Source organism: Mesocricetus auratus, unplaced genomic scaffold (assembly GCF_017639785.1).
Source record: "Mesocricetus auratus isolate SY011 unplaced genomic scaffold, BCM_Maur_2.0 Super-Scaffold_100018, whole genome shotgun sequence".
Taxonomy (NCBI): Eukaryota; Metazoa; Chordata; class Mammalia; order Rodentia; family Cricetidae; genus Mesocricetus; species Mesocricetus auratus.
The window spans coordinates 4,622,453-4,634,612 of NW_024429199.1; the positions used below are offsets into that span (position 1 = coordinate 4,622,453).

The 12,160-nt window shown below is 44.3% G+C and overlaps 1 protein-coding gene across 1 annotated transcript; it reads left to right on the top strand.

Annotated features, from left to right (window-relative positions):
* Nucleotides 1-341: 341 nt before the first annotated feature.
* Nucleotides 342-12,044, top strand: Ccn6 (cellular communication network factor 6). Its single transcript, XM_005073337.3, has 5 exons — nucleotides 342-710; nucleotides 5,020-5,284; nucleotides 6,989-7,207; nucleotides 9,830-10,023; nucleotides 11,092-12,044. Exons 1-5 carry the CDS (start codon nucleotides 663-665, stop codon nucleotides 11,371-11,373), a joined length of 1,008 nt encoding a protein of 335 aa, XP_005073394.2. The 5' UTR covers nucleotides 342-662; the 3' UTR covers nucleotides 11,374-12,044.
* The last annotated feature ends 116 nt before the right edge of the window (nucleotides 12,045-12,160 follow it).

The window sequence follows — 12,160 nt, forward strand, 5'->3', positions numbered from 1 at the left end:
GGTCCTAGGCTGGGAAAAATCTGGGGTTAACTTTTCTGTTGTCTTTCATGGAATTGTGACCGCAGAAAGGGGCCTACCTTAGGCAATGCATTATGGGAGTCCACCCACACGATCCAGGTTTACTGGTTACTGTTCCCCTGAGGTGAGACACGTGTTGGAGTAGAGGACAGGGGTGGGGTGTGGACAGCTCGGAGACAGTGGGCAGGAAAACAGCCTCTGGAACCGGTTGTTGGTAGAACATGAAATTTGGGTTGGCACCTAAAGGGGCAGGACCAGACCAGCACCCAGAGAGAAATCACAGAGACCAAGGGCAGGGAGGGGATTATGTCTAAGGCCACCACCTCCTGGAAGACAGGCTCTGACCTCAAGAACGGGCCACCAGCCCTCTCCCTCAGGCAGAAACCTCCGCTTGATCTTGCAGAATCCCTGCAGGAAGGAGCTGGCCTCTCGTGACACTAACTGTGCAGACCGAAGGTGCTTCTAGAAGTCACATGAAGTAAGCAGGGCACTGGAATGGGTCCTCAGACCGAAAGTGCAGCCTGGGAGTCGGAAGCCCGGGAGGTGGAGACGTGGTTCCTTGTGCAGGACACAGGAGAGCTTTGTGCCCGAAGCAAGGACGCGCCCTGCTCCTCCGCCTCTCCATCCTCCCACGGTCCGGCAGCATGCACAGGCTCTTCTTTGGCGCTCTGCTCATTACTGCATTGGCACAGGTAAGTCTTTGTTTTACGCCCAGGCTTCAGCTGTGCTTCTGCAGGCCCCAAGTAAAACGGCAAGATGGGGATGGGGAAAGATGCAGGTAATGATTTCGTGGGGGAAATGGGAGCCATTTTCCTTTCCAGAAAGTTCTGTTTTAGTTCAGGACAGATGCTCGACATTTCCTCTTTGAGGTGTACTGGTTTGCTTGTGAAGTGTGAACAGTCCACAAACGTTACCTTGTATCTGTTTAGAGTGCAGCTCCCAGATGGGTAGTGCTAGTAGTCACAGCCGTAAACACTGTCCCTGTATTCCGGGTGGGCTCATCTTTCCACAGCTTGAAGTGTGCAAACAGCCCCTGGAAAAACGGTTTTGGGCAATGATCTCCCCACTCCCCCAGGTAATCCTGTCCTTGTTTGAAAGGGGCATTTAGGAAGGAACATTTAGTTTTTAAAAATGTGTTATTTGTCTTAAGCCTCTCACTTTTTGTGACTCTGTCCATGGAAAGTCGAAATGTTTCAGAGGGCAGATCAAAGGAAATTTAATTTAATATGAGAAATTCATTGCCTTGGTGTTTTTAATGAGATGATTAAGACAGGGTGACTTGTTTGTTGATTTGTTTACATGGTGAAGGTCATTGCTGGCACGGAGGCCAGGGCTCTGACCTCTTCTGGTCACTTAGAAAACTTGCAGGGGTGTGGAGTTAACAGCGGATTCTGGCCCGGGCAGCAGGGGTATTTTAGACAAGAAGGGAAGTTGTTGCTCTGTTTAAGGATGTAAGGTTTGAAAGGAATCCAAAAGAGGACGTCTGTCAGGGGTGGGGTTCCTCTGGCTCTCACAGTTGGAATACATTTCTTCTGCAGTTGTGCAGCCTGCTCGATCCTGTTCTACATTCTGAGAGGAGGCAGGTGGTTATTGTCAACCAAGGGATGTTCTTAAACAGTAACTATTCCAGCACAGGGAAACATGTACAGAACAGAAAACAAGTGCAAATATAAGAAGATACCGTGCTTAGGGCAGAAAATATAATTTTGTGCTTATTTTTGCCTGAATGATTTTTTTCCCCTTTTGCTCACTGGGATAAGATACCTAAGACAAACAACAGAAGGAAGGGGAGGTTGGCTTTGGCTCTCAGTTTCGGAGGTTTTGGTCCTTGGTTGTTGGCTGGCTCTGCCTCTGATGAGACACGACACGGCAGCAGCGTGTGACACAGGAGGCAGCTTCCGTCTTAAGCAGAGAAAGACCTAAGAGGCAGGAGAAAAGATGTGGTGACACACCCCTAATGACACAGTTCAGTAAGGTACCCCCTGCTCGTTGTCCATTCACCTGAAAAATCCACGAATGTGTGGATCCATGGGCCAGGTCATCATACTCGTGAGACAGAATCCATTTCTGAACAACGGTGACCAGGCTTGTGTGTGTACATGTGGCACACGTGTGTGCACACAGGTATGCAGGTGCCCGTGTATGTGTGTCCGAGTGGTAGTCAGACTTCAGCTTCGAGTGTCTGTCTGTGACTCTCCACCTTATTTTCTTGAGCCAGGGTTTCTCACTGAAACTGGAGCTTGCTGTTTCTAAATGGCTGTCAGCGAGTCTGGGCGACTGATTCTTCTGTGTCTACCCCAAACCAAGCTTTCCTAAGGCACACTGTCAAACAAAACCAACGGTTTGATGCCAAACCCTGTGCTAGACATTTAGTCAATATCTTACTCATCTTAACTCTCAAACAAGTGTGCATTAATCCCATTTCACAGAGGATTGCTACTCAAAAACCAAATAATAGGACATTATTTAAGATCACAGATCTAGCCCAAGTCTCAGATCTATTTTTAGAACATTCTCATGCATCATTTTTATGGTCCCAAGACTTTGCTTTTGAAACAAATGTCTAAAAAAACAATATGTAAAATTCCTTATATTCTCAATATATTTTCTTTTTCTGTGAATCCTACTTTTTGTGCTTTTGCATTACAATTTATTATAATTTCCTTGTTTTTGTGTGTGTGTGTGAGGTGAGTCTGCTAACAAAAACAAACAAAAAATCCCTACACCCCAAAACACACAAAAAACAAACAAATAAAACTCCAGTTTTATTTGGAAATTTTTATTCCACCTTCACTAAAAAAAGTCTTTGTTCATGTTTGTGTGTATGTCACTTTGGGTGACCATCCTCACCCTCCACCTTGGTTGGGGCAGTTCTCCTGTTGACTGATGCTAAAGATAGGTCTGGTGGCCCATTACTTCTGGGGCCTGTCCTGTCATCTCCTCCCATCTGTCTTGTTGGGAGTGCAGATGCCTACTCTGCATCACTCTGAACTCCTGTCCTCATGTGTGCAGTAAAAATGGGCCATTGAGCCATCTCCCCAGCCCCATTGCTTCCGTTTGTGCTAATTTCACTAGACACAGAATTCTAGGCTGACAGTTTGTTGTTGTTGCTTTTTCTTTTAGCATCCTCTCTGGGCACCTTCACCCTTTCCTCTTGCTTCTTCTGCTGAATCAGCTCTCTTCTGTATGCAGGGTTTCCCTCTCTAGGGCTACTAGCATGAATTTCCCTTTTAGTCATGGATTTTTCCCCCCTGTGTTACCTTTTAATTTCTGAGATGGACTAAAAATATTTCAAGACTGGGAAAATAAACATCTCATGTGGACAGTCTGGAGCTGGAACATTAGACAAGGGAGTGTATTAGTTATTTTCCGTTGCTATGGCCAACATGCCTAGCAGAAACAATTCTTTGACTCCAGGTTTCAGAGGATCTGTCCTTCGTGGTGGTAAAACAGTTCATATCATGACAGCAGAGGCTGCTCACATTATAGTGGACTAAGAAGCAGGAGGCCAGTTGGGAAACAGGCAGAGGTAAAGGGATAAAGATGCCATACTCTCCAGTGGCATTTTTTCTTCAGTAGACCTTCCCATCTCCCAAATTTTTTAGAACCTCCCTGAGGACCAATTTTTCAAAACAGTTGGTGGTTGACATTTCAAATTCAAAGCATAACAGGGATCAACAGGAGAAGCAGGGAGGAGAACGTGGCATCGTGTCTCGTATACAGCAGGTCGTAGAAGGAGACTGTTGAGACATAGGCATGGCCAGGTCAGACAAGGCTTGAAGGTCCCATGCTCAAAAGTTTGCACCATAGGCTGCAGATAGTGGGAATCACTGGGGGGGACTTTAAGGAGTAATACAATCATATAGATTGACTTTAATATCTGTGAAATAAGAAAGACTAGGCCTAGGAGCATGAGGACAACACAATAAGCAGGGTTAGCCATGGCATGGCTATGGTGTGACAGAGAGGGGCTTGACCTGATGACTGCAAATACTGTGTCTAGGTGAAAGATGAATTTTGAATCCCCATTTTTCCTAAGGGACATTTGAGTATCCATGTCCATTGGGTAGTCAGCTGTGTGGGCCTACAGGTCAGTGGAGAAGTCTCTCCTGGGGATTAAGTGTCGAAGGTGCGTAGCATAGGGAGAAGACAGAAGATGGGGCTGGGAGCAAGACTGCCAGGTGGTAGCATGTAGAAATGAGCAATGTGTCAAAGTGACAGCTGGTGTGTCTCAGGCACAGTCCAGCAGAGGCTAACAGGCAGGGAGAGCTGCAGTTGTCAGGTGAAGGAAACCAAGGGAAAGGATTCCACCCGGAAGCATGAGGCACTGATGTAAATAGTCATTGCGGATGCTGAATAAAGGTGGCTGTATAGGAGGCTCTTCCAATCATCCAAGTGAAATTGGATCATGGTGGTAGGAGAAAGGATGTGGAAGCCAGGGATAGTGGAGGTGATACATTTTAAAGGAGTTACTGACAAGATTTGTCAATGAGATTAGATGTTAAAATGTTAAGTCCAGCATGACCCAGGGCCCTAGGTGTTTTTGGAAAAATACAATGGGCATTTGCTCAAATAGGGAAATGTATAGGTGGAAAAGATGACCGGAGGACACTGGAAAGTTTGCTCTGGCCCATTTACCATCTAAGCGGGGCAGCTAAGCAGACACTTTTAGTGAGTTCAGATGAGTGAGCTGGTTGGGAAATGAGATGGAGTGAGGGAAGGGAGACCGTATCCAAGCAGATCTGGGGTGGGGGTGGGGGTGGGAGGTTGGGGGTGGGGGTGGGGGTGAATGACCAAGCAGCTCAGGAGCCCTAGGAGCAGTATGGGGGAGGAAGAGAAAGAGAGATGTCTTGGAAACCCAGTGAGGAGTCAGTCAGGGAGTGACCACATCAAATACTGACACTGCAACTAACCGGACTGTCAGATGCTGGCATTGTAACTCAAGGCCCTGTGTGTAGTCTTGGGAACCTTTTCTAACATCATCTTTATCATCAAATGAAGCTATGCTGCAGGGCTCAGGACACTGTGCCATCAGAAGCATCACAAGTGCGCAAACAAGTCTGTCACTGGCCCTGCAGATGTCCTCCTCAGAAGCCCAGTTGTCCTCCTGGGGTGAGCTTGGTGAGGGATGGCTGTGGATGCTGCAAAATCTGTGCCAAGCAACGAGGAGACATGTGCAATGAGGCTGACCTCTGCGACCCACACAGAGGGTTATACTGTGACTACTCGGCTGACAAGCCTAGGTACGAGACGGGAGTGTGTGCATGTAAGTGTCTTCTGGGCCCACTGGGGAAGGCTGAACTGAGGCACATTGCACAGTGTGGATTTAGTTTAGCTAAACACAAGATGGATGCAGTCGTGCACCGGTGGGCTGGCTCGATTGTAATAGATGACGTATGAAATTCATAAACAAGCATCTGGGAGCCCATTATAGTTATCATGCAGTTCTCAGGTGGCTGGTTGTTGTTGTTTTGGTGACAGGATCTCTCTACATAGCCCTGGCTGGCCTGGAACTCACTCTGGAGGCCAAGCTGCTCTAGAACTCACAGAGACCCACCTGCCTCTGCCTTGAGTGCTGGGATAAGTGTACCACCAAGGTTGGCTCAGGTAGCTGCTTTTCATGATGGAATATAGGGTCTGACTTCAAAATGGCAGCTGTCGTTAATACTGTCTAAAATTAATCTGCATTCTGCCTTTCTTGCAAGGAGAGAGCAATCCTCTTTCAAATGCATGGATGCTTTTTCTCTCTTCAGAAGAAGGAGTGGGTGGGGGGAGGGAGGCTGGGAGGGGAGGAGGGGAACTTTGGCCAGGATGTAACAGAAGCATGCAAAACTCGTGAATGTAAAATGTGAGGATGCAGACGCAGTTCACTTTTGGCTTTCCTCTCTCTCTGACTAGCTGTGATGCGTCTTTCCACAGTGGCTTCACATAATGTGGTGATATATCGCTTGTGATTTATTAAAGCCACTGGAGATCAAAATAGCAAAGCAGCCATACTAGTTAGCCATAGAAGCCAGGTACACACCTTTAATCCCAGAACTCAGGAGACAGAGGCAGATGTATCTCTCTGAGTTCAAGGCCTCACTGGGCTACATGAGAGTGAATCAGTCTAAGAGAGTAACAGAGCTCACACCTTTAATGCCAGAACTACAGAGGTATAAAAAGATAGGAGCAGGGTCTTCAGTGATCAGTCTCAGGATTCTCCATCCACGCTGAGGCTTGGTGAGAGCTCATGGAGGCAGGATCAGCCCTTTCAGCCTGAGGTAGAGGTAAGATCCAGGGGCTTGGTTGCTTTGCTTTTCTGATCTTCAGCTTGAAGCTTGTACCCCAGTATCTTCTCTGTGCCTTTTATTTATTGTGCAACGACATGAAACATGAGATCTTTAACAGCAGGTGGGGTGGGGCGTGGGGGGGGCAATCTAGAACTAGATTTGAACAACTGCCCAGGGCTGTACCTAGACCATAGCTTGGCCTGTGACTGGTGCCTCACTTGGCACAGCTCAGACATTTGCAATCAATGCCTGCTGCACAGAGCAAACCAGTGTAGAAACCACATGGCCTGGAATGACTAAGTCAGTCAGTCTTCTATGGACACTTGCTGACTTCTGATGCAGAACATCCACTGTCAGACTTCTGTTTTAAAGTCTGGAGCTCTCCTACAGTCCTAGCAACCTCCAGGACTAGAGCGTCTCGCTAATGCGGGCTTTTGTCAGTTGACATTTAATAGCTGCTTTTACTACAAGTAGAGCTTCTGGGTTTTTTTGGATGTGACCATTTGGGGTTAATAACCTATACAAAAATACAAACACCCCATTTTAACCTTTCTATAGATGCTCTGTGAAGGAGATTCCAATGTGGCTTAAGGAATTAAGAACCAACCACATTGCTAAGAGGCAGCTACAGCTGGAGTAAGTCTATCTAGCCAAGCTGGACAGTTTATTTTGACAATCTGCTGCTTTTTTCTTTTCAGATCTTGTGGCTGTCGGATGTGAGTTCAACAGGGTCCATTATCAGAATGGCCAAGCGTTTCAGCCCCACCCGCTGTTCAGCTGCCTCTGTGTGGGTGGTGCCATTGGATGCACGCCCCTCTTCATACCTAGGCTGGCTGGCAGCAATTGTTCTGGTTCAACCAACTGTGGCCTGGGACCACTGCAACCGGGGCGCTCAGCAGGCTACAGAGCAGTGCCAGGTGATCCCCCAAACTGTAGCCCAGGACACTGTAACCGGGACGCTCAGCAGGCTACAGAGCAGTGCCAGGGATGCTCAGCAGGGATGCTCTCATGGATGACTTCCTGTGGTTCTTTCCTGATTCCTTTTATGCACCACAGGCAGTAAGAACTCACTGGCTGCTGGCTAGAGATTTACAGTGAGTGTATCAATGTAGTGTTGGCCTCAGGCAGGTATATTCCAAGTGTCTGAAAAGAAAACTTAATGTTTTGAGGATAACATAGTCTGATTTTTAAAACCTACTAGATCAAGAAACCTCTAAGATCTTACACCTCTGTTTATCCCCACCCCCTTCTTAGGAAAACTGAACAAACACTGTTCACATGTACCCTAAAAACCTTTCATTCTATTGTGGGCTTTAGAAGTTCAACCATCCAGTTTCTGCATTCTCAAAGTTTTTTTATGTATATGGTCTAGCAGAAGTGGCAAGTTGATTTAAAAACTATTTTTTCTTTTGAGGACTAACACATTTTGAGGTTCAAAATATTATTTTCAAAACTAGCAAAAATAATATTTTGAACCCAGCATTTTCAAAACCAGCGCTCCAGTCTTCTTGCTTACTTTAAAGCAGGCCACTATGTTTCCGTCAGGATGCAAAGCAAGACTCCCAAGTGCTCGCCATGAGGCAGTGAGCAGTAGGTGGCTGCAGGTGTAAATGATGTCCTACTTACATGCTGGAGAATTCTCCAGACAGGAGTTCCTCTAGGCTCACCTTCATTGTGTTGTTATCAGTTTTAGATATTTAAAAATACAACAAAACATCTTTAGGGACTCTAGTTGTGACAATTTACCAGGTTGTTTACATGATCACTCGGCTAACAGCATGATATAACTAATGTTCCTAAGAACTCTGAAATGGTAAGCTACGAGGAAGTGAGACAATCTCCTAACTCTGGTATTTGAAATTTAGGTCTCAGTATTTCAAAGGTATGTTAAGTCCACCGTGACTCTCCTTGGCTTACTTGTAAAAAAAAAAACCAAAAAAAAAAAAACCAAAAACAAAACGTGTTTATGACCACACTGGAATTTGGCTTTCATGGCGAGTGCCAGTGAAAGCATATGCCTTTAAAATGTATGGGAGAGAATAACTAATGAGGTCTATCATTGAAATCTAGCTTTTGTTGGGTCAGTACAAAGCAAGCAATGGCAGAATCCCTCCCGACACCAAGCTTTTATTAATCCCATAATTTCTTTGCTTTTTAACGAATGTTGAACAAATTCCTGAGCTGCAGGCCTTGGTTTAACTGTAAGCAGAGTTATTAGCAATGCAATAATCTGAGCTACCTTTATCTATTGCAGATATCTGCCCGGCTTCTAATCTGCTTCCTGCATTGAGGCCTTTAACTGTTGTCTGCCTCCAGGTATCTTTATGTCCCCACTTTCTGTGCTAGTACAAGGTCTCACTGCTACAACGAAGGCAGCATCGTGATGTCACTTTCATCAGACAGCACATGTTCAAAGTGACTGATACTGTCTATTGAGGTGGTTGGGTCTTTTTTCCTTTTTTCCAGCTTTAAGTTGATTTTCTCCATGTAGAACTATGCTGTTAACCGTGGGCTCAAATCAGTCACAAACCTGTTGACTTTCTACGGACCAAGAGGTCTGTTTCACTGGAGTACGGTAACAGTTCCCTAATGTTTTTCATGGAGAATTATTATGGAAGGATTATCTTTTTCCTGTTTCTTCTAAGCAGCAGGCAGTGGAAGGGGCTCCCTTTCCCCGCTCATCCTTCATCCACAGCTGCATTGCTTCCCTAAGTATTTCATAGTGGTTTTAAGTGGGCCTGACAACAGGGAGCTGGATGAGACAGACATTTGCAATATTTAGTATATTAAACTCATTTAGTGCAATATAGCATTAATTCAGTTGGTTATAAATTTCCAAGATAGACAGGCGAGACTTGCTGTGCAAGCCTGGAGACCTGAATTTGAGCTCATCATAAAGGGGAAAGGACAGACCGGATGACACAGAGTGGTCCTGACCTCCAAAGGCACACCGAGGCCTGTGTGCCTCCCCGAGTAAAATTTCCTAAGACTAGGTTTTAAAGTGGAAGAGAACTGATTTAATTGTCTCACTCTTAAATATGACTTTATTTTAGGTTTTTTAACATATCAAGAAATTTAAATACTAAGATCATACTATTACATCAGCCATGGTGATACAGGCATGGTGCCTGTATTCCTAACACTTGGAAGGTAGGATTGCAAGTTAGCAGGCAGTCTGAACTACACAGCAAAAAGTCTCAAGGAAAGAAAAGACACACTAATCTGAATTCCCTAATCCTGCCAACGTTTACTTCGTTATCTGCTGGAAATATCAGGCAAAAGCAAACAAAAGATGGGCACTGATCGGAAGCAGTATGGTACTTGAGAATAGATGAGGCAGAATGATGCCAGCGGGTGAAGATGAGAGTCTTCATTCCCTAGGAAACTTAGGTACCTGGAAGGGAGGATGACTTAGAATATAAGCGTTCATCCTTTCATGCAAAAAGCCTTAGAACTTTTAGATACCCACTTTATGTTTAAAAGTTAAATCCAGGTTAAGTACATATGTGCACACATATGCACTCCCCCATTTATGTTAGCTTACAGGAACCTGCCGCTTACGTGGAAAAAAAAATGCCTTGTGCAAGCAACCAAGTGGACTCCCTGCTCCAGAACGTGTGGGATGGGAATTTCTAATAGGGTAACCAATGAAAACAGCAACTGTGAAATGAGAAGCGAGAAGAGGCTATGCTATATTCAGCCCTGCAACAGCAATATATCAAAGGCAGTGAAGGTAAAGTATAACCAGATTTAACTGAACTGTGCTTCAACATTAAGATGTTTCTGAAAAGTAAACATGTGTATACATTCTGGAAGGCGGGATAGTATTTGGAGCTCATCAAACAAAACCACCCCACTGTGACTGACTCTTAAAGTCAAATTATCTGAGGACAGCAGGGGTTGATCTAGCTCATCTCTGCAGGGAAAACGTTACATAGCAGTGATGTTAACCTGTTGATTGTAGGTGTTCTGTCAGTTTAATGTGAGTCTTGCTGGGTGGTGGTATACACCTTTAATCCCAGCACAGAGGGGGGTGGGGGGTGGAGGGGGTTGGGGGGGCAGAGGCAGGCAGATCTCTGAGTTGAGGCCAGCCTGGTCTACAGAGCGAGTTCTACAACAGCCAGGGATACACAGAATCCCAGATATCTACTCCGAAGGAGGGTTACAAGAGTGTTACAAGAGGCTGGGCTGCTCAAGGCCATACTGTTTTTTTTGCTTTTTTGAGACAGGGCTTCTCTAACCTTCTTATTCATACTAACTATAGAAGTGGAACATAAAATTCCGGCTGTTACACTATAACTATGAAAACAGAAGTTCTGTTCATGGTTACATATGATTGGTTGTCTTAGAGGACACACCAGAATGTTCTGTGCATGTTAGAGTAAACTTGCCAAAGGACATGTTATCCTACAACTGACATAAAATTGTATAGCTGGTCCTCTTTCTTGATCAAAGCAAGAGAATTACCTTTTTACTTATTTATTTATTTGGAGATATTGCCCCGGAACTCACTATGTAGTCCAGGCTGGCCTTAAACTCAGAGATCCACATAGCTCCTGAAATGTAACAAAATAACTAAGTTTTCATTTATCGTAGACCCGAATAAAAGATGGAATGAGAAGCACCAGACAGAGAACCTGATAGCATGGTAGGGCAAGGGTATTTTACAAAGAAGACGGCCCTAGATGTCACAAACAACTACTCTTAGTGCCCCCCAAATAACTCATCTAGTGTCTGTTATAAAGTTAAGTCATTGCAAGCAAATTCGAAGAATGACTTTTTACTTTACTCATCTTTTCAGATCCCCAGAGGAAAAACGTGTCAACCCACTTTCCAACTCTCCAAAGCTGAAAAGTTTGTTTTTTCTGGATGCTCAAGTACTCAGAGTTACAGACCCACCTTCTGTGGGATATGCCTGGACAGGAGGTGTTGTGTCCCCAACAAGTCTAAAATGATCACCGTTCAGTTTGACTGTCCCAGGGAGAGGTCATTTCAGTGGCCCATGCTCTGGGTCACATCCTGTGTGTGTCAGAGAGACTGCAGAGAACCAGGAGATACATTTTCTGAGCTCAGGCTTCTATAGAGTCAAACACACAGGGGAAAGTTTAAGGCTAAGTCATTCACATCACATAATCAAAAAACTAAAGTAGCTATAAAAGGGTAAAAGTTTATTTAATGGATTTAAAACAGAAAGAACCACTAGTCATTCTTTGGTTGCTTTATTTTTGATATCACAAGTTTCTAAAAAATATTCTAATAAAACAAAAAGGAATGACTGAAAAAATTTAAATACAACTCATTTCCTGAGCATATCCTATAATTATATAATATATACATACATGGTACCATATAATGATTCCATATATAATAAAAATACAATTTACAAGAAAATATTTTATATAGATATAAAAAGACATAATTTAAAATTTTATTCTGTACTTGGCAATGCAGTCTATCAGATCCTATTACATGATAATTAGTGGGAAAGCAAGATTCTTAAAAATAAGATGCTATAACTATAAGTTTCATTGCCATGTTCTCAGTATCAGTTAAGATTCTTCTAGGAAGGAGAAAACGGAACGTCTGGGACTACTGTTAATAACTGTAATATTGCAGTTTTATATCAAATACTGTTGGGGAAGTCCTGTTATTTGTCAATAAAGTACTGTTGAGCCTATAGAAAACCTAGATAGGAGGGACTAGGAGTCGAGGAGGATTCTGGGAAAGAAAAAGACAAGAGAGTTCGAGATGTAACCGCATGGGGTAGGAAGCCGGGAACTATTCTCCGGTAAGAGACATACTTAGATTAACAATTATGGGGTAATTACTTAAAGCAGAGCTAGCCAGTAAGAGACAAGCAAGGCCAACAG

Excerpts from the sequence above, each read along its gene's own strand:
- Ccn6 (XM_005073337.3), top strand. The coding sequence starts at position 663 with ATGCACAGGCTCTTCTTTGGCGCTCTGCTCATTACTGCATTGGCACAG. Across the intron at positions 711-5,019 it reads TCATTACTGCATTGGCACAG|CTATGCTGCAGGGCTCAGGA; the intron begins GTAAGTCTTTGT and ends CATCAAATGAAG. Across the intron at positions 5,285-6,988 it reads CGAGACGGGAGTGTGTGCAT|ATCTTGTGGCTGTCGGATGT; the intron begins GTAAGTGTCTTC and ends TTTTCTTTTCAG.